We start from the raw sequence: 13,231 nt of genomic DNA on the forward strand, positions 1-13,231 counted from the left end.
GACGCCGACGTCAAGCCCGTCGGCGACAATGCCATCTCCGTCGACGGCAATATCGTATCCAGCCGCAATCCCATCAACATCCCGGAAAGGTAATATTTAATCATATTTTATTATTTTAAATTTCTACGCAGTGTTTTGGTTGGTGATCTTTTATCTGCTTTGCAGGTGACGTACTTCATCTTATGTTTCTTTTTTTGTTTCTTTTCTTTGGTTTTAACTTTCAAAATCTAATATTGTGGTGATATGCGCAACAGGCTTCAGATATTGGAATTGGTGAGGCTATTTTGACCGCTTTGAAAGGAGTGATCAAACATGCTGCCAAAAGTGTGAGTAGTACTTCTAGAACACTTGTAGTTACATAGTTTCTCTCTATCATTCAAATAAAAAAAAGTACTCTGTGTTTGTGGCCTTCTTTTCCTGTGAAATTACTTCTAAATTTGTTTCTTATTGACAGATTGTTTCTTTACTATAACCCTTCATTTACGCACGCTGAACATACTGCAAAAGCTTGGTGTTGCTACAGAGATCTTCAATCTTTGGTTCCATATGCTACAACAAACTAAAAAAAGTGGAGCTCGGGCTAATTCTAAAAGGTAGCAATATGTTGGTCTTGTAGTTCTTGTGGAGAGATGTAAAAGGCATAAGAAAAACAAAGCTAAGAGAAGTGGTGGTTTCTAATTCTTGCCATGTTGGTATTGCAGGGAGCATGAGAAGAAGGTTTGCTGCTTGGGCTTGACATCATTGCTGAGTCTTCCTGCTGATCAAATGCCTGCAGCTGCCTTTGAGGGAATTTTTTTAAGGCCATTCTTGACCTCCTTGTATGCAAGCAAGGAGCAACTTGCTGGTAAGTAACCATTTTATTTTATTTTTTTTATTCTATGTTTTTCCCATACTGGTTTTTCTATTTGTTTCATTTGCACTTTAGATGGTATATTCTGATTATTCTCTTAATGTTTGATATCATTTTCTACCTTCTATATCTTCAGAAGCTGCAAAGGGAGAGGAAGCTGAGGATGAGGTTGAGATGGATGGATTTCGAAGTGATGACGATGACGATGAGTCTGATAGAGAAATGGCAGATGATGACGAGGATGGAGATGAAGCTGACAGCCTAAAGCTCCAAAAGTTGGCAGCAAAGGTAACAGAATTAAGAGACAAATTGTATCATACCCGTCTAAGCATCTTGTTCCTGCTTGTTTTCTGTTCATTTCCTTTGTGAAATTAACATCCATCTCTATATGCTGTAACTTTGTGGTTTTTAGGCGAGTGCTTTCCGCTCCAATGATGACGAGGATGACTCATCTGATGATGATTTTTGTGATGATGAAGAGTTGCAATCAGCCATTGATGAGGCGGATCCTTTTGTTTTCTTTGTTGATTCTGTCAAAGGTATGCCTGCCTATTTCATCCTTTTGGGTTAATTAGTTTTTGCTATACTGTGTGATAAAATGTTTTGACCTTGTCCTTTGCTGAAAAACTAAAACCGCAGCAGGTTTCCTTTTATTTGGTTCAAGTACTATTAATAGGTATATGATTTCAAGTGTGCTCTTTAGTTTAAAAAGGATTTTCAAGTGTTCTTTTTAGTTTAAAAATGATTTTTCAAGTGTACTCTTTAGTTTAAAAATCATTTTCAAATGTGCTCTAGTTTAAAAATAATTTTCAATTGTGCTCTTTAGTTTAAAAATAATTTTCAAGTGTGCTCTTTAGTTTAAAAATGATTGTATATCCGTGATGCTGGTTTTTGTGAGGACAATATTGGTGCTGGTTGGATCGACAGACAAGGGATGGCATTGGCTTTACATTCTGTGGCTGATGTGCTTGGAACCAAAGATCTTCCTGTTGTTATGACTATCCTAATATCACGAACGCTGGTAATCTTTTATTTTGTTGTTATATACAAGGTTTACATGTTTGCTATGGAGTTGGCATCTTAATGTGCTCCTCCCTGTTTAACGGGCTATGTATTATAATTACATGATTTAAGCTTGTTCTTTATGCTTACCCCGTTCTCCCTCTCTCTCTCTCTCTCTCTCTCTCTCTCTCTCTCTCTTTGAAATACTATGAGAAATGTGGTTGATTCATTTAAGTTTATATAGGTGTCAATATTCTTTTGTAGGCTTACTTCATTTATTTTTTGCCCTAAAAAGAATCTCTTCATTTGTATACCAAATTTTCTAATATTTAATAATTATAGCAAAGAAATTCTTCCAAGAATTATTATATGTAAGGAACTAAGTATAATCTATTAATTATACATAAAGATTGTTTTTATTATTGCTGTTGTCGTTTTTGGAATCTGTTTCGCCTTATTACAAGCATTGGTAACAAGTATTAAGAATGCAAGATTGTTGAGCTTTGATTGCATGGTTATGTGAATTTCCTTTATTATCTCCAGGGTCTTATAATTGGATCTGCTGAATTAAGAGAGAAAGCAGCTTTGGGCCGTGGAGGGTTAAGTGAAGTGACAAGTGAGCAAGCATTAAAGGAGTTTTTCATTCCAATCACAGGGTATGAGCTGTTACTACAGTTCTACACATTGCTAGTTTTGACCAGAGACTATTAAAAGGATTGCAACCAACAAAATAAGCTATACGTAGACATTACGTTGCCTATTTATGGTATGCAGTTGCCTATTTATGGTATGCAGTGAACTATGCCCTTTATTAGTGCATCAACTATAAAACAGTCCTTTAATTGTCAGAACTTTTGGCTCACCAGTGTAAGGCCATTCTAGATTGCTTTTTCATGAATTGTTATTTGGTGTAGGCCGTTGATCCGTATAATAGGGGACAGACGGACAGGTTCCCATGGCAAGTTAAAAGTGCAATTCTCTGAGCATCATAATACAGAAGGGTGGGTTGGCCCTAAAGCCTTTTCTTCCCCAGCTTCAAACAACATTTGATAAGTGTTTCCAGGATAATACAAGGTTAGTTTTTAATTCTTATGGTTTTTTGGTTCTTTTTTAGACTCGTTATTTTGTTAGGTTCGGTACTACGATGTATATTCCTAGCTCATGCTATGCAAGTTGTTTGCAGGACTGTTCGATCAAGTGCTGCTCTTGCCCTTGGTAAACTAAGTGCACTCACAACTAGGATTGATCCTTTGGTTTTGGTGATCTTTTATCTGCTTTACAGGTGGCATACTTCATCTTGTGTTTTTTTTCTTCTCTTTTCTTTGGTTTTAACCTTCATAATCTAATATTGTGGTGATATGGGCAGCAGTATTCATATGTTGGAATTCATGATGCTATTTTGACTGCTTTGAAAGGAGTGATTAAACATGCTGGCAAAAGTGTGAGCAGTGCTTCTAGAACACGTCTAGTAACGTAGTTTCTTTCATTAAAAATAAAAATACTAGGTGGTTCGTGGTTGTATTTTTTTAAAGAAGAAATACTTTTTATTTCTTTCATTAAAAATAAAAATACTAGGTGGTTCGTGGTTGTATTTTTTTTTTTTTTTATTTTTTAAAGAAGAAAGGAATTACTTCAAAATAATATACTGTTCCAGACGGCGGGCAAAACAGAAAAGCTTCTCTTTTTCGCTAAATGCCAGACTGAATCAACCCAGTCTTGTCTCTTGGATCCAGTGGTTCTATCAAAATGGTAATTTCAAGCAGTGCCATTTGGGTGTTCTCTCGATTCATTTTTCTGGCGAATTGATTGATGGTTTGGTTTGGGCTTGAAGTGGGCAGATTTGATTCATTCTGCTTAAAAACTGGCAAGGATAGACTCGTTTGGCCAAGTATTACACCCCCCTCGAGGAATCCGAGAAGCACAAAGTCGAAAACATGTTCTTGCTATGATATCTTGATACATTTGTGTCATTAACGCTGAGTTTTAAGATTCGATCTGGTTCTGGAGGTTCAGCGGTTGTTCGTGAATAGAGACCCCAAATTCACCAACTTTGTGGAGCTGAGAGTGTTAGAACTTTTTTTTTTCACAAATCGTTCTATTGCCTCATGTGAAACTTTTCATGCAATGATAAGATCTGTGCTGTGTTTTCTATTCCTTTCAAAGTTAAGAGGCCATTGATTCCTTAAACTGTACTGCCAAAGATGCTCTGATTGAATACTGACTCTGTTGATTGTGGTTAAGAGCGGAATGTGAAGGAAATAGTTAATTGTTTCTCACCTGCTAGTTCTCTTCCACAGTTCTACTAACTAATCGAAGAAGGAGATGAGATAAAATATACTGTTAATCCCCGAGGGTGTCGTTTTGAAGACACTTTTACAGACTATGAGAGTGAATTCTTTGGTCCTGCGGGATTGTAATGGCTTGTAGTTGATGTTTTACTTGTCAGTTCCGAGAACACAAGATAATCTACATGCGGTATGCTGGGCTATTTTTCTCGCTCTGTGTTGATATGACGGACAACGAGTTGGCTTATTTGGAGTGCATTCACTTGTTTGTGGAGATACTGGATCACTTCTTTAGTAATGTCTGCGAGTTAGATTTGGTTTTTAACTTTCACAAGGTATGATTTGTCAGTCTTTCTCATTGTGAATCTCTGTATTTTGTTTTACTTCTAGTGTATTTACCTTGTGTATGCTGCATTGTTTTCCTATGAAGGTATATCTAATCTTAGATGAATTCGTTCTTGCTGGGGAGCTCCAAGAAACAAGTAAGAAGGTGAGAGTAATCGCAAGAAGAAGGATTTTTCTCGCGCCTTATCCTTGTTCTGGTGAAATGTACTTTGCATAGCTTTTGCAGAAAAAAATGGATGTTTGATTTCTTCTGGAACTGCAGGCTATCATAGAGAGGTTGAATGAATTGGAGAAGTTAGAGTAAAGATTGATGATCTATAATGGCCAACCTTCATCCATATTCCAAAGTATGCACCTTTTTCATTTGCTCCCCTTTGATCTTTCTGAACATTTAGGATTATGCCTGCTTCTGTTTGAGACTTTGAATCTCTAGAATTTCTTTCGATTTTACGCGTAAAGAAGATGGATTGAGTGTTCATGTCATAGGATTGAAGAAGACATTGTGATTGCTGGGTCATTTCCTCCCCCTATTCATGATTCAGTTTGCTTCTGAACTTTAGATAGAGAGTGTTTTCATGTGAGAGTGCTTTATATCCAGTGCCTTCTCAATGCACATGCTTTGGGAGCTTTAGCAGAGGTTGCTGGACCTGGTCTTGATGCCCACCTTGGTACCATCCTTCATGCTTTACTCACTGCAATGGGCTATACTGATATGGTAGGAACCTAATTTTTATGCCATTTACTTGGTTTCGTCTTTCACATCATTTAAATTTGAGTCATTGCTTAAGTTGATTTGTGTTTTTTTTTCATTGCATAATTTGCATGTGTCATGCTTTCACCATGAAAATATCGGAGGTTCAAAGTCTCGCCAAGAAAGCAGCAGAAACTGTTGTCACTGTAATTGAAGAGGAAGGTATCAAGTCTTCGCTGTCGGGGCTTCTCAAAGGAGTTGGAGATATTCAGGCATGATTTATTGTTTTGAATAATGATAATGTGACTTTCTTTTCTTTGTTTTGCATTTTTTAGCTAACACTATTTAAGTTTTATTCTTTTCAGGATTTAGTCAGACAAAGTTCTGCGTACTTTATTGGATATTTATTCAAAACCAGTGATCTATATCTTGTTGTTGAGGCTCCAAATGTGATATCCACCCTGATTATTTTACTAAGTGATTCAGATTCAGCTACCGTGACGGTTATTTTGATTCATTGTATGACATTTCTACAATGCACTTCAATGTACTAGTTTATCTTACCATGCTCTTTTACAGGTTGCTTAGGAAGCATTGTCTAGTGTGATAAGTTCAGTTCCTGAAGAAGTTCTTCCTTCATATATAAAGTTGGTTCGTGATGTATAGAAACATGCCGGGAGGACCAGTTCTAATACCTGGTTTTTGCCTCTGGAAAGCTCTTCAACCTGTGCTTCCTGTTTTCCTCCAGGTATTCCTGCTTATCTTTTGTTTGTGAACTTAATGTTTACATTGAAAGAATCTCTTCATTTGTATACCAAATTTTCTAATATTTAGTAATTATCGCAGAGAAATCCTTCCAAGAATTATTATATGTAAGAAACTAAGTATAATCTATTAATCATACATAAAGATTGTTTTTATTATTGCTGTTGTCGTTTTTGGAATCTGTTTCACATTATTACAAGCATTGGCCACAAGTATTAAGAATGCAACATTGTTGAGCTTTGATTGCATGGTTATGTGAATTTCCTTTATTATCTGTAGGGTCTTACAAGTGGATCTGCTGAATTAAGAAAGCAAGCCGCTTTGGGCCTTGGAGAGTTAATTGAAGTGACAAGTGAGCAAGCATTAAAGGAGTTTGTCATTCCAATCACAGGGTATGAGCTGTTACTATAGTTCTACACATTGCTAGTTTTGACTATGAGACTATTAAAGGGATTGCAACCAACAAAATAAGCTACACGTGGTCATTACGTTGCCTATTTATGGTATGCAGTGAACTATTCCCTTTATTAGTGTGTCAACTATCAAACAGTCCTCTACTTGTCTGAACCTTTAGGTCACCAGTGTAACGCCATTCTAGATTGCTTGTTCATGAATTGTTATTTGGTGTACGCCGTTGATTCGTATAAATAGGGGACAGATTCCCATGGCAAGTTAAAAGTTCAATTCTCTCAACTTTGAGCATCATAATATGGATGGGTGGGTTGGCCCTAAAGCCTTTTCTTCCCCAACTTCAAACAACATTTGTTAAGTGTTTGCAGGATATTACAAGTGTAGCTTTTAATACTTATGGTTTTTCAGTTCTTTTTGAGACTCGTTTATTCTGTTATGTTATGTAGTTGTTTGCAGGACTGTTCGATCAAGTGCTGCTATTGCCCTTGGTAAACTTAGTGCACTCACAATTTGGATTGATCCTTTGGTTGGTGATCTTTTATCTGCTTTACAGGTGACATACTTCATCTTATGTTTTTTTTTTCTTCTCTTTTCTTTGGTTTTATCCTTCAAAATCCAATATTGTGGTGATATGGGCAGCAGGCTTCAGATGTTGGAATTCGTGAGGCTATTTTGATTGCTTTCAAAGGAGTGATAAAACATGCTGGCAAAAGTGTGAGCAGTGCTTCTAGAACACGTGTAGTAACATAGTTTCTCTCTATCATTCAAAAAAAAAAAAATTGGTGGTCTAAATTTTTTTTTAAAATGAAAATAAATACTACAAAATAATATACTGTTCCGGACAGCGGGGAAAACAGAAAAGCTTCTCTTTTTTCTCTGATCGCTGGACTGAATCAACCCAGTCTTGTCTCTTGGGTCCAGTGGTTTCTATCAAAATGGTAATTTCAAGCATTGCCATTTGGGTGTTCTCTCGAATAAGTTTTCTGGGAAATTGGTTGATGGTTTTGTTTGGGCTTGAAATCGGCAGATTCGATTCATTGTGCTTCAAAACTGGTAAGGAAAGACTCGCTTGGCCAAGTATTACACCCCCATTGAGGTATTGTGTTCACCAACATTGCAGGAATCCACAGGTTGATTTGCAAGCTCAGGATTGTGCTCATAGGATTGATCAGAAGAAGGAATTTCAAGGGTTCCGTTTTTGCACCGAGGTTTATTCAGTTTTATCTTTAATTTTTTTAACACAGCATGGACATAAATTAATATTCATAAATTATAATTCAATGTGCAGATACTATTGAGGAAAAGATGATTGAAAGAGCTTTTAAGACGCTTGCACTTGATGCTTTGGTTATCCAGCAAGGAAGGCTGGCAGAGCAAAAAGGTAAGGTTTCTCATGGTTTTGCCATTTTTGATATATAGCTGCAATCTGTAATAACTAATTTCTGAACAATTAGGTTTGTCATGCTTTGGTTATCCAGCAAGGAAGGCTGGCAGAGTAAATAGGTAAGATTTCTCATGGTTTTGCCATTTTTGATATATAGCTGTAATCTGTAATAACTAATTTCTGAATATATCGTGTGCCAGCTAAATTTGTAAAATATTTGCCCAAGTGCTCTATTAATTTGGGAATTTGCTGACCAAGCTTTTCAACAGGAGGGGTCCTGCAATTTATGTGAACATTTTCTCTGGTGAAGCAACTGCAGAATTTCCTTCTGCATTGGAAACAGCAAGAGGGGTAGTGAATTTTATTTGTTAACTCTTTTTTTTCTTTAACTCCAATTTAATATCTTGATGTCCTGGTTTTTCTCTTGTTGTTGTATATATTAATTTCTCTGCGAAAGGTGGTTTCTGCAGATCTTTGCAGATGCTATGGGCCTGGGGAAACTGTAAGTAATCCAGCCTTTTCCAGATAGTATCAATGTTTTTCCCATGAGCTTGAAAGTGTATTTATTCTGTTCAGTTGGATCTATGCGCATTAGCCAGTTTTGAACTGTCATTTAGGATGTGGAGAGTAGCATATTCCATGAAGTTGATTGGCATCGAATTGTACTGGATGAAGCACACACCATAAAATCCTGGAGAACTATGAGTGCTAGGGCTGCATTCACATTGTCTGCACATTGCAGGTGGTGTCTCACTGGTACTCCACTTCAGGTATGTTTCCTCATCAAAGTCCCCATTTATCATATTTCCTAAAAAGATGAGGCTTTCATAGGACCGTCTCATTTGAGAATGTGATACTTTTTAGACTGTTCTCGAAATCTGGTTTATGTTAATGATGTCCTCACTAATTGCTGCAGAATAATTTGCCAGATCTTTACAGCCTTCTGTGTTTCTTGCATGTTGAGCCATGGTGCAATTGGGCATGGTATGTCTTATATATTACTAACTGTATATATACATGCTAATAAGTTTAACTGAACTAGATTATTTAAATGTTTGCTATCTTTTAGGTGGAATAAGTTAATACAGAGACCTTATGAGAATGGTGATCAGAGAGCATTGAAACTGATCAAGGCAATTCTTAGGCCATTAATGCTTAGGAGAACAAAGGAAACAAAGGACAAGGAAGGGAGGTAGTTGTCTCGTTTTCTAGTTTTCTTGAAACTCAAAGTTTACTTGAGAGGCAAAGCCTTGAATTAGGCCAATTCTTATCCTGCCACCAACTTACATCCAAGTCATTGAGTGTGAACAGTCGGAAGCAGAGCGCGATTTCTATGATGCCCTCTACAAGAAATGTAAAGTAAGATTTACAGCCCCAGCAAGTAACAGCATTTTCAAGGGTTCTTTCAGATTATTCAGACATGTGGTTCGAAATCTGATATGCATTTTTGGGACTGCTAACAGTTTCTTGTTGATGAACCAGGTCCAGAAGCTGCAAAGGCAGAGAAGCTAAAGATGAGGTTGAGATGGATGGATTTCAAAGTGATGATGATGACGATGAGTCTGATAGAGAAATGGCAGATGATGATGAGGATGGAGATGAAGCTATGATCAGAGGATAAGCAGAAAGTTTAGTATGCATTTTTATGTCTTGCATTTCATTTGTGGACATTAATTTCTGAATCTAATACATCTGGTGAAAATCTCTATTTCAGATTTATGTTCGAGATCGAGCAGCCCCATTTATTTCAATGGCAGAAATGATGAGGAAGTTTGAATCTAGTACAAGTCAGATGTCAATTCCACACATGAATTGTTCCATGTCACATGTAAATACAAATAACTTGCTTAAAAGTTTTATTGTTTTTCTAGTACGTTTTCTTTAAAAATTTGAACTATTTTTCAGGATGGATTCTGTCCTTGATGTCATTGCCATCAATGACACCGGAGGTGTCAAGCAGGCCTCACACCTTCTCAAATACGACTCCACCCTTGGCATCTTCGACGCCGACGTCAGTCCTGTCGGCGACAATGCCATCTCCGTCGACGGCAAGGTCATCAATATCGTATCCAGCCGCAATCCCATCAACATCCCGGCAAGGTAATATTTAATCATATTTTATTATTTTAATTTCTACGCAGTGTTTTCTTCAATCCAGTTGACATTATTTTTGAATATAATATTCTTTATATAACTGATCAGGTTGAAGTGAAGGCTATGTGGGAGGTTGACAGGTAAATCACCTTCTGTCAATAATGCTGTTGGTTTAATGAATCTGAACTTCTTTGTGGTGATCATGGTAATAATGGTAGTAATCTTAGATGTTCTACTGTATACAACCATTGTCTGTTATTGAAAGTATAGTCTATGAGTGTGAACATTCCTGTGGCTACTTAACAACTAGGGAGCAAGTCTTAAATGTGTGGTCCTGCATACATACGTCATTGCATAGCATATAATATTTTAGGGCTGTTAACAAGTAGTAGAATGTTGTTCTTTTACTTTTGGGATATAGGATTTTTTTTCTCCAATTTTCGTGCATTCTTCTTTTTTGGTTTGCATCTTTAGTGTTTTCAAGTGTTTTTTTTATTTTTATTTTATTTATTTATTTATTTTTTTTATAGATGTTTTTACTGTATAAGACTAGATTCTATGTTTGATTGCTCAATTAATTACCATTGGTTGTTATATTGAAAATAATAGTGATCAATGTATTCTTGGGGGGGGGGGGGTGGGTGGGTGGGTCTGTTATCTGAATTTCCTGCCTGTTCTTGATTATTTTGTGTCCTAAATTCTTTTCTGCCCATCTGGTTTTCCCCACATTTTTGGGTTCTTTTTCCTTTGTCATTTTTAAAATAATTTTCAGAGTTATTTTTTTTAACATTTACATTCTTGATATGATTTTTCCTGAGGTTTGTTCAGTCTTATCTTTAATATTTTAACTCAGCATGGACATAAATTATAATTCTATGAACAGTATACTATTGAGGAAAAGGTGATTGAAGAGCTTATAAGAATCTTGCACTTGATGCTTTGGTTATCCAGCAAGGAAGGCTGGCAGAGCAAAAGGTATGGTTTCTCTCATGGTTTTGCTATTTTTGATATATAGCTGTAATCCGTATTAACTAATTTGGATCCTTGGCTTGACTCAGTGCAGCGGATCCTTGGCTTGACTCAGTGCAGCTGTAAGGATGAGCTACTTCAGATGGTGAGATTTGGTGCTGAGATGGTTTTCAGTTACAAGGATAGCACAATCACAGATGAAGATATAGATAGGATCATTGCTGAAGGAGAAGAGGCTACAGCTGAACTTAATGTCAAGATGAAGAAGTTTACAGAAGATGCACCCCCAACACCCCCCCCCCTCCCCCCTCTAGGCTAATCTAGATCTCATTTTATGCAGCTGCTGATATTTTTGACTTTAATGATGAAAAGGTTAGTTGGTTTAATCTAGATCTCATTTTACGTTTTCTTTAAAAATTTGAACTATTTTTCAGGATGGTATGGCTGGATCAGTGCAGAGGAAGCCTAAGATTGCACTGACAAGGCCTAAGGAACCTGAACTTGAAACAGCTCAACGTTACCGTCCAGTAAAACTTAAGAGCTCAGCTGAGTTGGAAGAAGAAATGATGGCAAAAATTCCCAAGTTTAAGGCTCGCCCTCTAAATAAGAAGGTACCTCCAGTAAAACTTAAGAGCTCAGCTGAGTTGGAAGATGAAATGATGGCAAAAATTCCCAAGTTTAAGGCTCGCCCTCTAAATACGAAGGTACCCCCATTTTAAGTGACCGCATTATTTTCCTTAGTTTATACATCTTGCCTTAGTTTAAGAGACTGCTTTAGTATTCATGTCCTTTTTGTTAACTCCATGTGTTAATTTCCCTTTTGTTGAAAGTGTTCTTTATTGCAGCTTCGAAACCTTTCCCTTCTTCTCCCTTGGAACCTTTTCAGCTAATCCCGATAATGGATGTTGCCGTCGATTGGAAGAAAACTCTGGCTGGTATTCACGGAATTATAGTGTGCGTTTTCTTTCTTATGTTTTATTTTGATCTTTTTCTCCCTCCCTCTGCGTGCTTGTATATAATATGTTATGGAGTTTTTCCCTGCTAAAGTCTCCTGTTTTCTTTGTAGCGGCTATGTTGACCAACGTCTACTGAAAATCAATGCCAAGGTATTCCATTCATATGATTCAACAGTGTTCTGCAACAGGTATTATTAATCTCCTCCTTCCTTCTCTTTCAATCTCTTATTCGTGTTGTTATTTTTATGCTTTCTTCTCCTTTTCCTCATCTACACTCCCTTCTCATTTGTGCGTGTTTTTCTTTCTCGTGGTGTGAGGTATTATTCTTCCCCCTCTTGTCCTCATATTCATTCTCTTTCTTAATTTCCCTGATTTATTATAACTTGGTGGTATGAATTTCTTGCTTGCAGTGGATTATTCTCCATCGATAATTGGAATGGATGTTTCCCACGACATTTTTAGGGAATTCATTCTTTTCACACAAATGGTATAACCAGCCTGTCACAGTATGTGAAGCCACTATTTACTAACTGATTTATATGAAATGCTTTTTAATGGAGAGATGGTTAATTTATTAATTTCAGCTTTGTGTTTGCCTTTGTGAATTTGTCTATGTTCTTTTATGCTTTGATATAAATCATGAATGCCTGTATATATAGGATTTCACAATTGGTCTGGTTCTTAATTCTGTAATATGGGGTGGAATATGCATAATAAGCCTTAACTTTTTAGCCATGTATAAGGATTGTTGATAGGAAGAAGTGACTCCTGACGGGGAAGCCAATTTGGCATGTTTTGCTCCATCTGCCTAGTATTCTACTGTTGTTTTGGGGGTTATGATTCTTATTACATTTTGCTAACTTCTCAGGGATCTGGTGACAAGCGGTCAGCTGTTCACGGTTCTGTTTCTGCGCTAATATCAGTTCTCAAGGATCCTGTAAGAAGCTGTCCTCACTTTAAGGTTTGCTCCACTCTGTGAATATAAACTTCATTTATACAATTTGGTTTGCCTCAATTAAGTTTCACTGACAAAGCCAACTTAGTTTCACTGACTGCTGAGATTATTTAACGGGAGCATGTACCCCTCAGCCACCAAAAATAACTTCTCAGAGAACAGCCCAACAAACTGATGCTAAGAAGCACCAGACAGCTAAAAAAAATAGCAATTATGACCAGGAACCCCTCTGCGTTGAAGTCAGCAACCCAATCACAAGTGAAAAGCTTTAATCCAGCTAGTGCAAGAAGGTTGATATCTTTCTTTTACTTCCAATATTTGTTTTGATTTGTTCTATATCTCTTTATTTTCGTGAGCTGGAATCTGTGTAATATCTTTCTTATCGATTATTGATTCAGAGGAACGCAAATGTTAAAATTACATCTGAAACTCCAAATTTTGCTCAAGAAAATCAAGCTATAAAAATGCAAAAACTTGAAGAGAGGAAAGCTAGACAGGTGGGTCATTTGTTGACTAAAAATTTT

The 13,231-nt window shown here is 36.8% G+C and overlaps 4 protein-coding genes and 2 long non-coding RNA genes across 9 annotated transcripts; all 6 read left to right on the forward strand.

Annotated features, from left to right (window-relative positions):
- The first annotated feature begins 254 nt into the window (after positions 1 to 254).
- LOC109169987 (importin beta-like SAD2) lies at positions 255 to 3,395 on the forward strand. Of its 3 annotated transcripts, none has more exons than XM_019318906.1 (9): positions 255 to 326; positions 455 to 593; positions 702 to 844; positions 987 to 1,138; positions 1,263 to 1,871; positions 2,396 to 2,508; positions 2,767 to 2,926; positions 3,036 to 3,134; positions 3,219 to 3,395. In XM_019318906.1, exons 2-5 carry the CDS (start codon positions 547 to 549, stop codon positions 1,419 to 1,421), a joined length of 501 nt encoding a protein of 166 aa, XP_019174451.1. In that variant the 5' UTR covers positions 255 to 326; positions 455 to 546; the 3' UTR covers positions 1,422 to 1,871; positions 2,396 to 2,508; positions 2,767 to 2,926; positions 3,036 to 3,134; positions 3,219 to 3,395. The 3 variants fall into 3 exon arrangements, with proteins under 3 accessions (XP_019174451.1, XP_019174450.1, XP_019174449.1); XM_019318905.1 differs by having other exon boundaries at positions 3,222 to 3,394; XM_019318904.1 differs by lacking the exon at positions 3,219 to 3,395 and having other exon boundaries at positions 2,396 to 2,639.
- Positions 3,396 to 4,243: 848 nt separating this feature from the next.
- LOC109169988 (AP-2 complex subunit sigma-like) lies at positions 4,244 to 5,144 on the forward strand. The gene is made up of 4 exons (XM_019318907.1): positions 4,244 to 4,472; positions 4,568 to 4,627; positions 4,745 to 4,829; positions 5,081 to 5,144. Exons 1-3 carry the CDS (start codon positions 4,323 to 4,325, stop codon positions 4,784 to 4,786), a joined length of 252 nt encoding a protein of 83 aa, XP_019174452.1. The 5' UTR covers positions 4,244 to 4,322; the 3' UTR covers positions 4,787 to 4,829; positions 5,081 to 5,144.
- On the forward strand, positions 4,803 to 5,728 carry LOC109169799. The gene is made up of 4 exons (XM_019318690.1): positions 4,803 to 4,829; positions 5,081 to 5,197; positions 5,338 to 5,445; positions 5,539 to 5,728. The coding sequence occupies exons 1-4, from the start codon at positions 4,803 to 4,805 to the stop codon at positions 5,725 to 5,727; spliced, it is 441 nt and encodes a 146-aa protein (XP_019174235.1). The 3' UTR covers position 5,728.
- Positions 5,729 to 7,639: 1,911 nt separating this feature from the next.
- Positions 7,640 to 9,361, forward strand: LOC109169984 (putative SWI/SNF-related matrix-associated actin-dependent regulator of chromatin subfamily A member 3-like 3). Of its 2 annotated transcripts, none has more exons than XM_019318895.1 (9): positions 7,640 to 7,730; positions 7,804 to 7,852; positions 8,003 to 8,084; positions 8,191 to 8,235; positions 8,351 to 8,503; positions 8,650 to 8,717; positions 8,803 to 8,925; positions 9,045 to 9,092; positions 9,216 to 9,361. In XM_019318895.1, the coding sequence occupies exons 1-9, from the start codon at positions 7,655 to 7,657 to the stop codon at positions 9,352 to 9,354; spliced, it is 783 nt and encodes a 260-aa protein (XP_019174440.1). In that variant the 5' UTR covers positions 7,640 to 7,654; the 3' UTR covers positions 9,355 to 9,361. The 2 variants fall into 2 exon arrangements, with proteins under 2 accessions (XP_019174440.1, XP_019174441.1); XM_019318896.1 differs by having other exon boundaries at positions 8,993 to 9,092; positions 9,216 to 9,336.
- A 383-nt stretch (positions 9,362 to 9,744) lies between these two features.
- LOC109169994 lies at positions 9,745 to 10,934 on the forward strand. The gene is made up of 4 exons (XR_002052329.1): positions 9,745 to 9,833; positions 9,936 to 9,967; positions 10,711 to 10,802; positions 10,912 to 10,934. It is a non-coding gene; the product is annotated as an uncharacterized LOC109169994 (long non-coding RNA).
- A 196-nt stretch (positions 10,935 to 11,130) lies between these two features.
- Positions 11,131 to 12,256, forward strand: LOC109169993. The gene is made up of 4 exons (XR_002052328.1): positions 11,131 to 11,500; positions 11,642 to 11,750; positions 11,863 to 12,069; positions 12,163 to 12,256. It is a non-coding gene; the product is annotated as an uncharacterized LOC109169993 (long non-coding RNA).
- The last annotated feature ends 975 nt before the right edge of the window (positions 12,257 to 13,231 follow it).

This window comes from Ipomoea nil, unplaced genomic scaffold (assembly GCF_001879475.1).
Source record: "Ipomoea nil cultivar Tokyo-kokei standard unplaced genomic scaffold, Asagao_1.1 scaffold3321, whole genome shotgun sequence".
In the NCBI taxonomy this organism is placed as follows: domain Eukaryota; kingdom Viridiplantae; phylum Streptophyta; class Magnoliopsida; order Solanales; family Convolvulaceae; genus Ipomoea; species Ipomoea nil.

Bases quoted from the DNA above. Each gene is read 5' to 3' on its own strand.
- LOC109169987 (XM_019318906.1), top strand. From the start codon at position 547: ATGCTACAACAAACTAAAAAAAGTGGAGCTCGGGCTAATTCTAAAAG. The intron at 845-986 runs GTAAGTAACCAT...CTATATCTTCAG, and splicing joins AAGCAAGGAGCAACTTGCTG to AAGCTGCAAAGGGAGAGGAA. The intron at 1,139-1,262 runs GTAACAGAATTA...TGTGGTTTTTAG, and splicing joins TCCAAAAGTTGGCAGCAAAG to GCGAGTGCTTTCCGCTCCAA.
- LOC109169988 (XM_019318907.1), top strand. From the start codon at position 4,323: ATGCGGTATGCTGGGCTATTTTTCTCGCTCTGTGTTGATATGACGGAC. The intron at 4,473-4,567 runs GTATGATTTGTC...TTTCCTATGAAG, and splicing joins TGGTTTTTAACTTTCACAAG to GTATATCTAATCTTAGATGA. The intron at 4,628-4,744 runs GTGAGAGTAATC...CTGGAACTGCAG, and splicing joins TCCAAGAAACAAGTAAGAAG to GCTATCATAGAGAGGTTGAA.
- LOC109169799 (XM_019318690.1), top strand. From the start codon at position 4,803: ATGGCCAACCTTCATCCATATTCCAAA. The intron at 4,830-5,080 runs GTATGCACCTTT...CTTTATATCCAG, and splicing joins ACCTTCATCCATATTCCAAA to TGCCTTCTCAATGCACATGC. The intron at 5,446-5,538 runs GCATGATTTATT...TATTCTTTTCAG, and splicing joins AAGGAGTTGGAGATATTCAG to GATTTAGTCAGACAAAGTTC.
- LOC109169984 (XM_019318895.1), top strand. From the start codon at position 7,655: ATGATTGAAAGAGCTTTTAAGACGCTTGCACTTGATGCTTTGGTTATC. The intron at 8,504-8,649 runs GTATGTTTCCTC...TAATTGCTGCAG, and splicing joins TCACTGGTACTCCACTTCAG to AATAATTTGCCAGATCTTTA. The intron at 8,926-9,044 runs GTAGTTGTCTCG...GAGTGTGAACAG, and splicing joins ACAAAGGACAAGGAAGGGAG to TCGGAAGCAGAGCGCGATTT.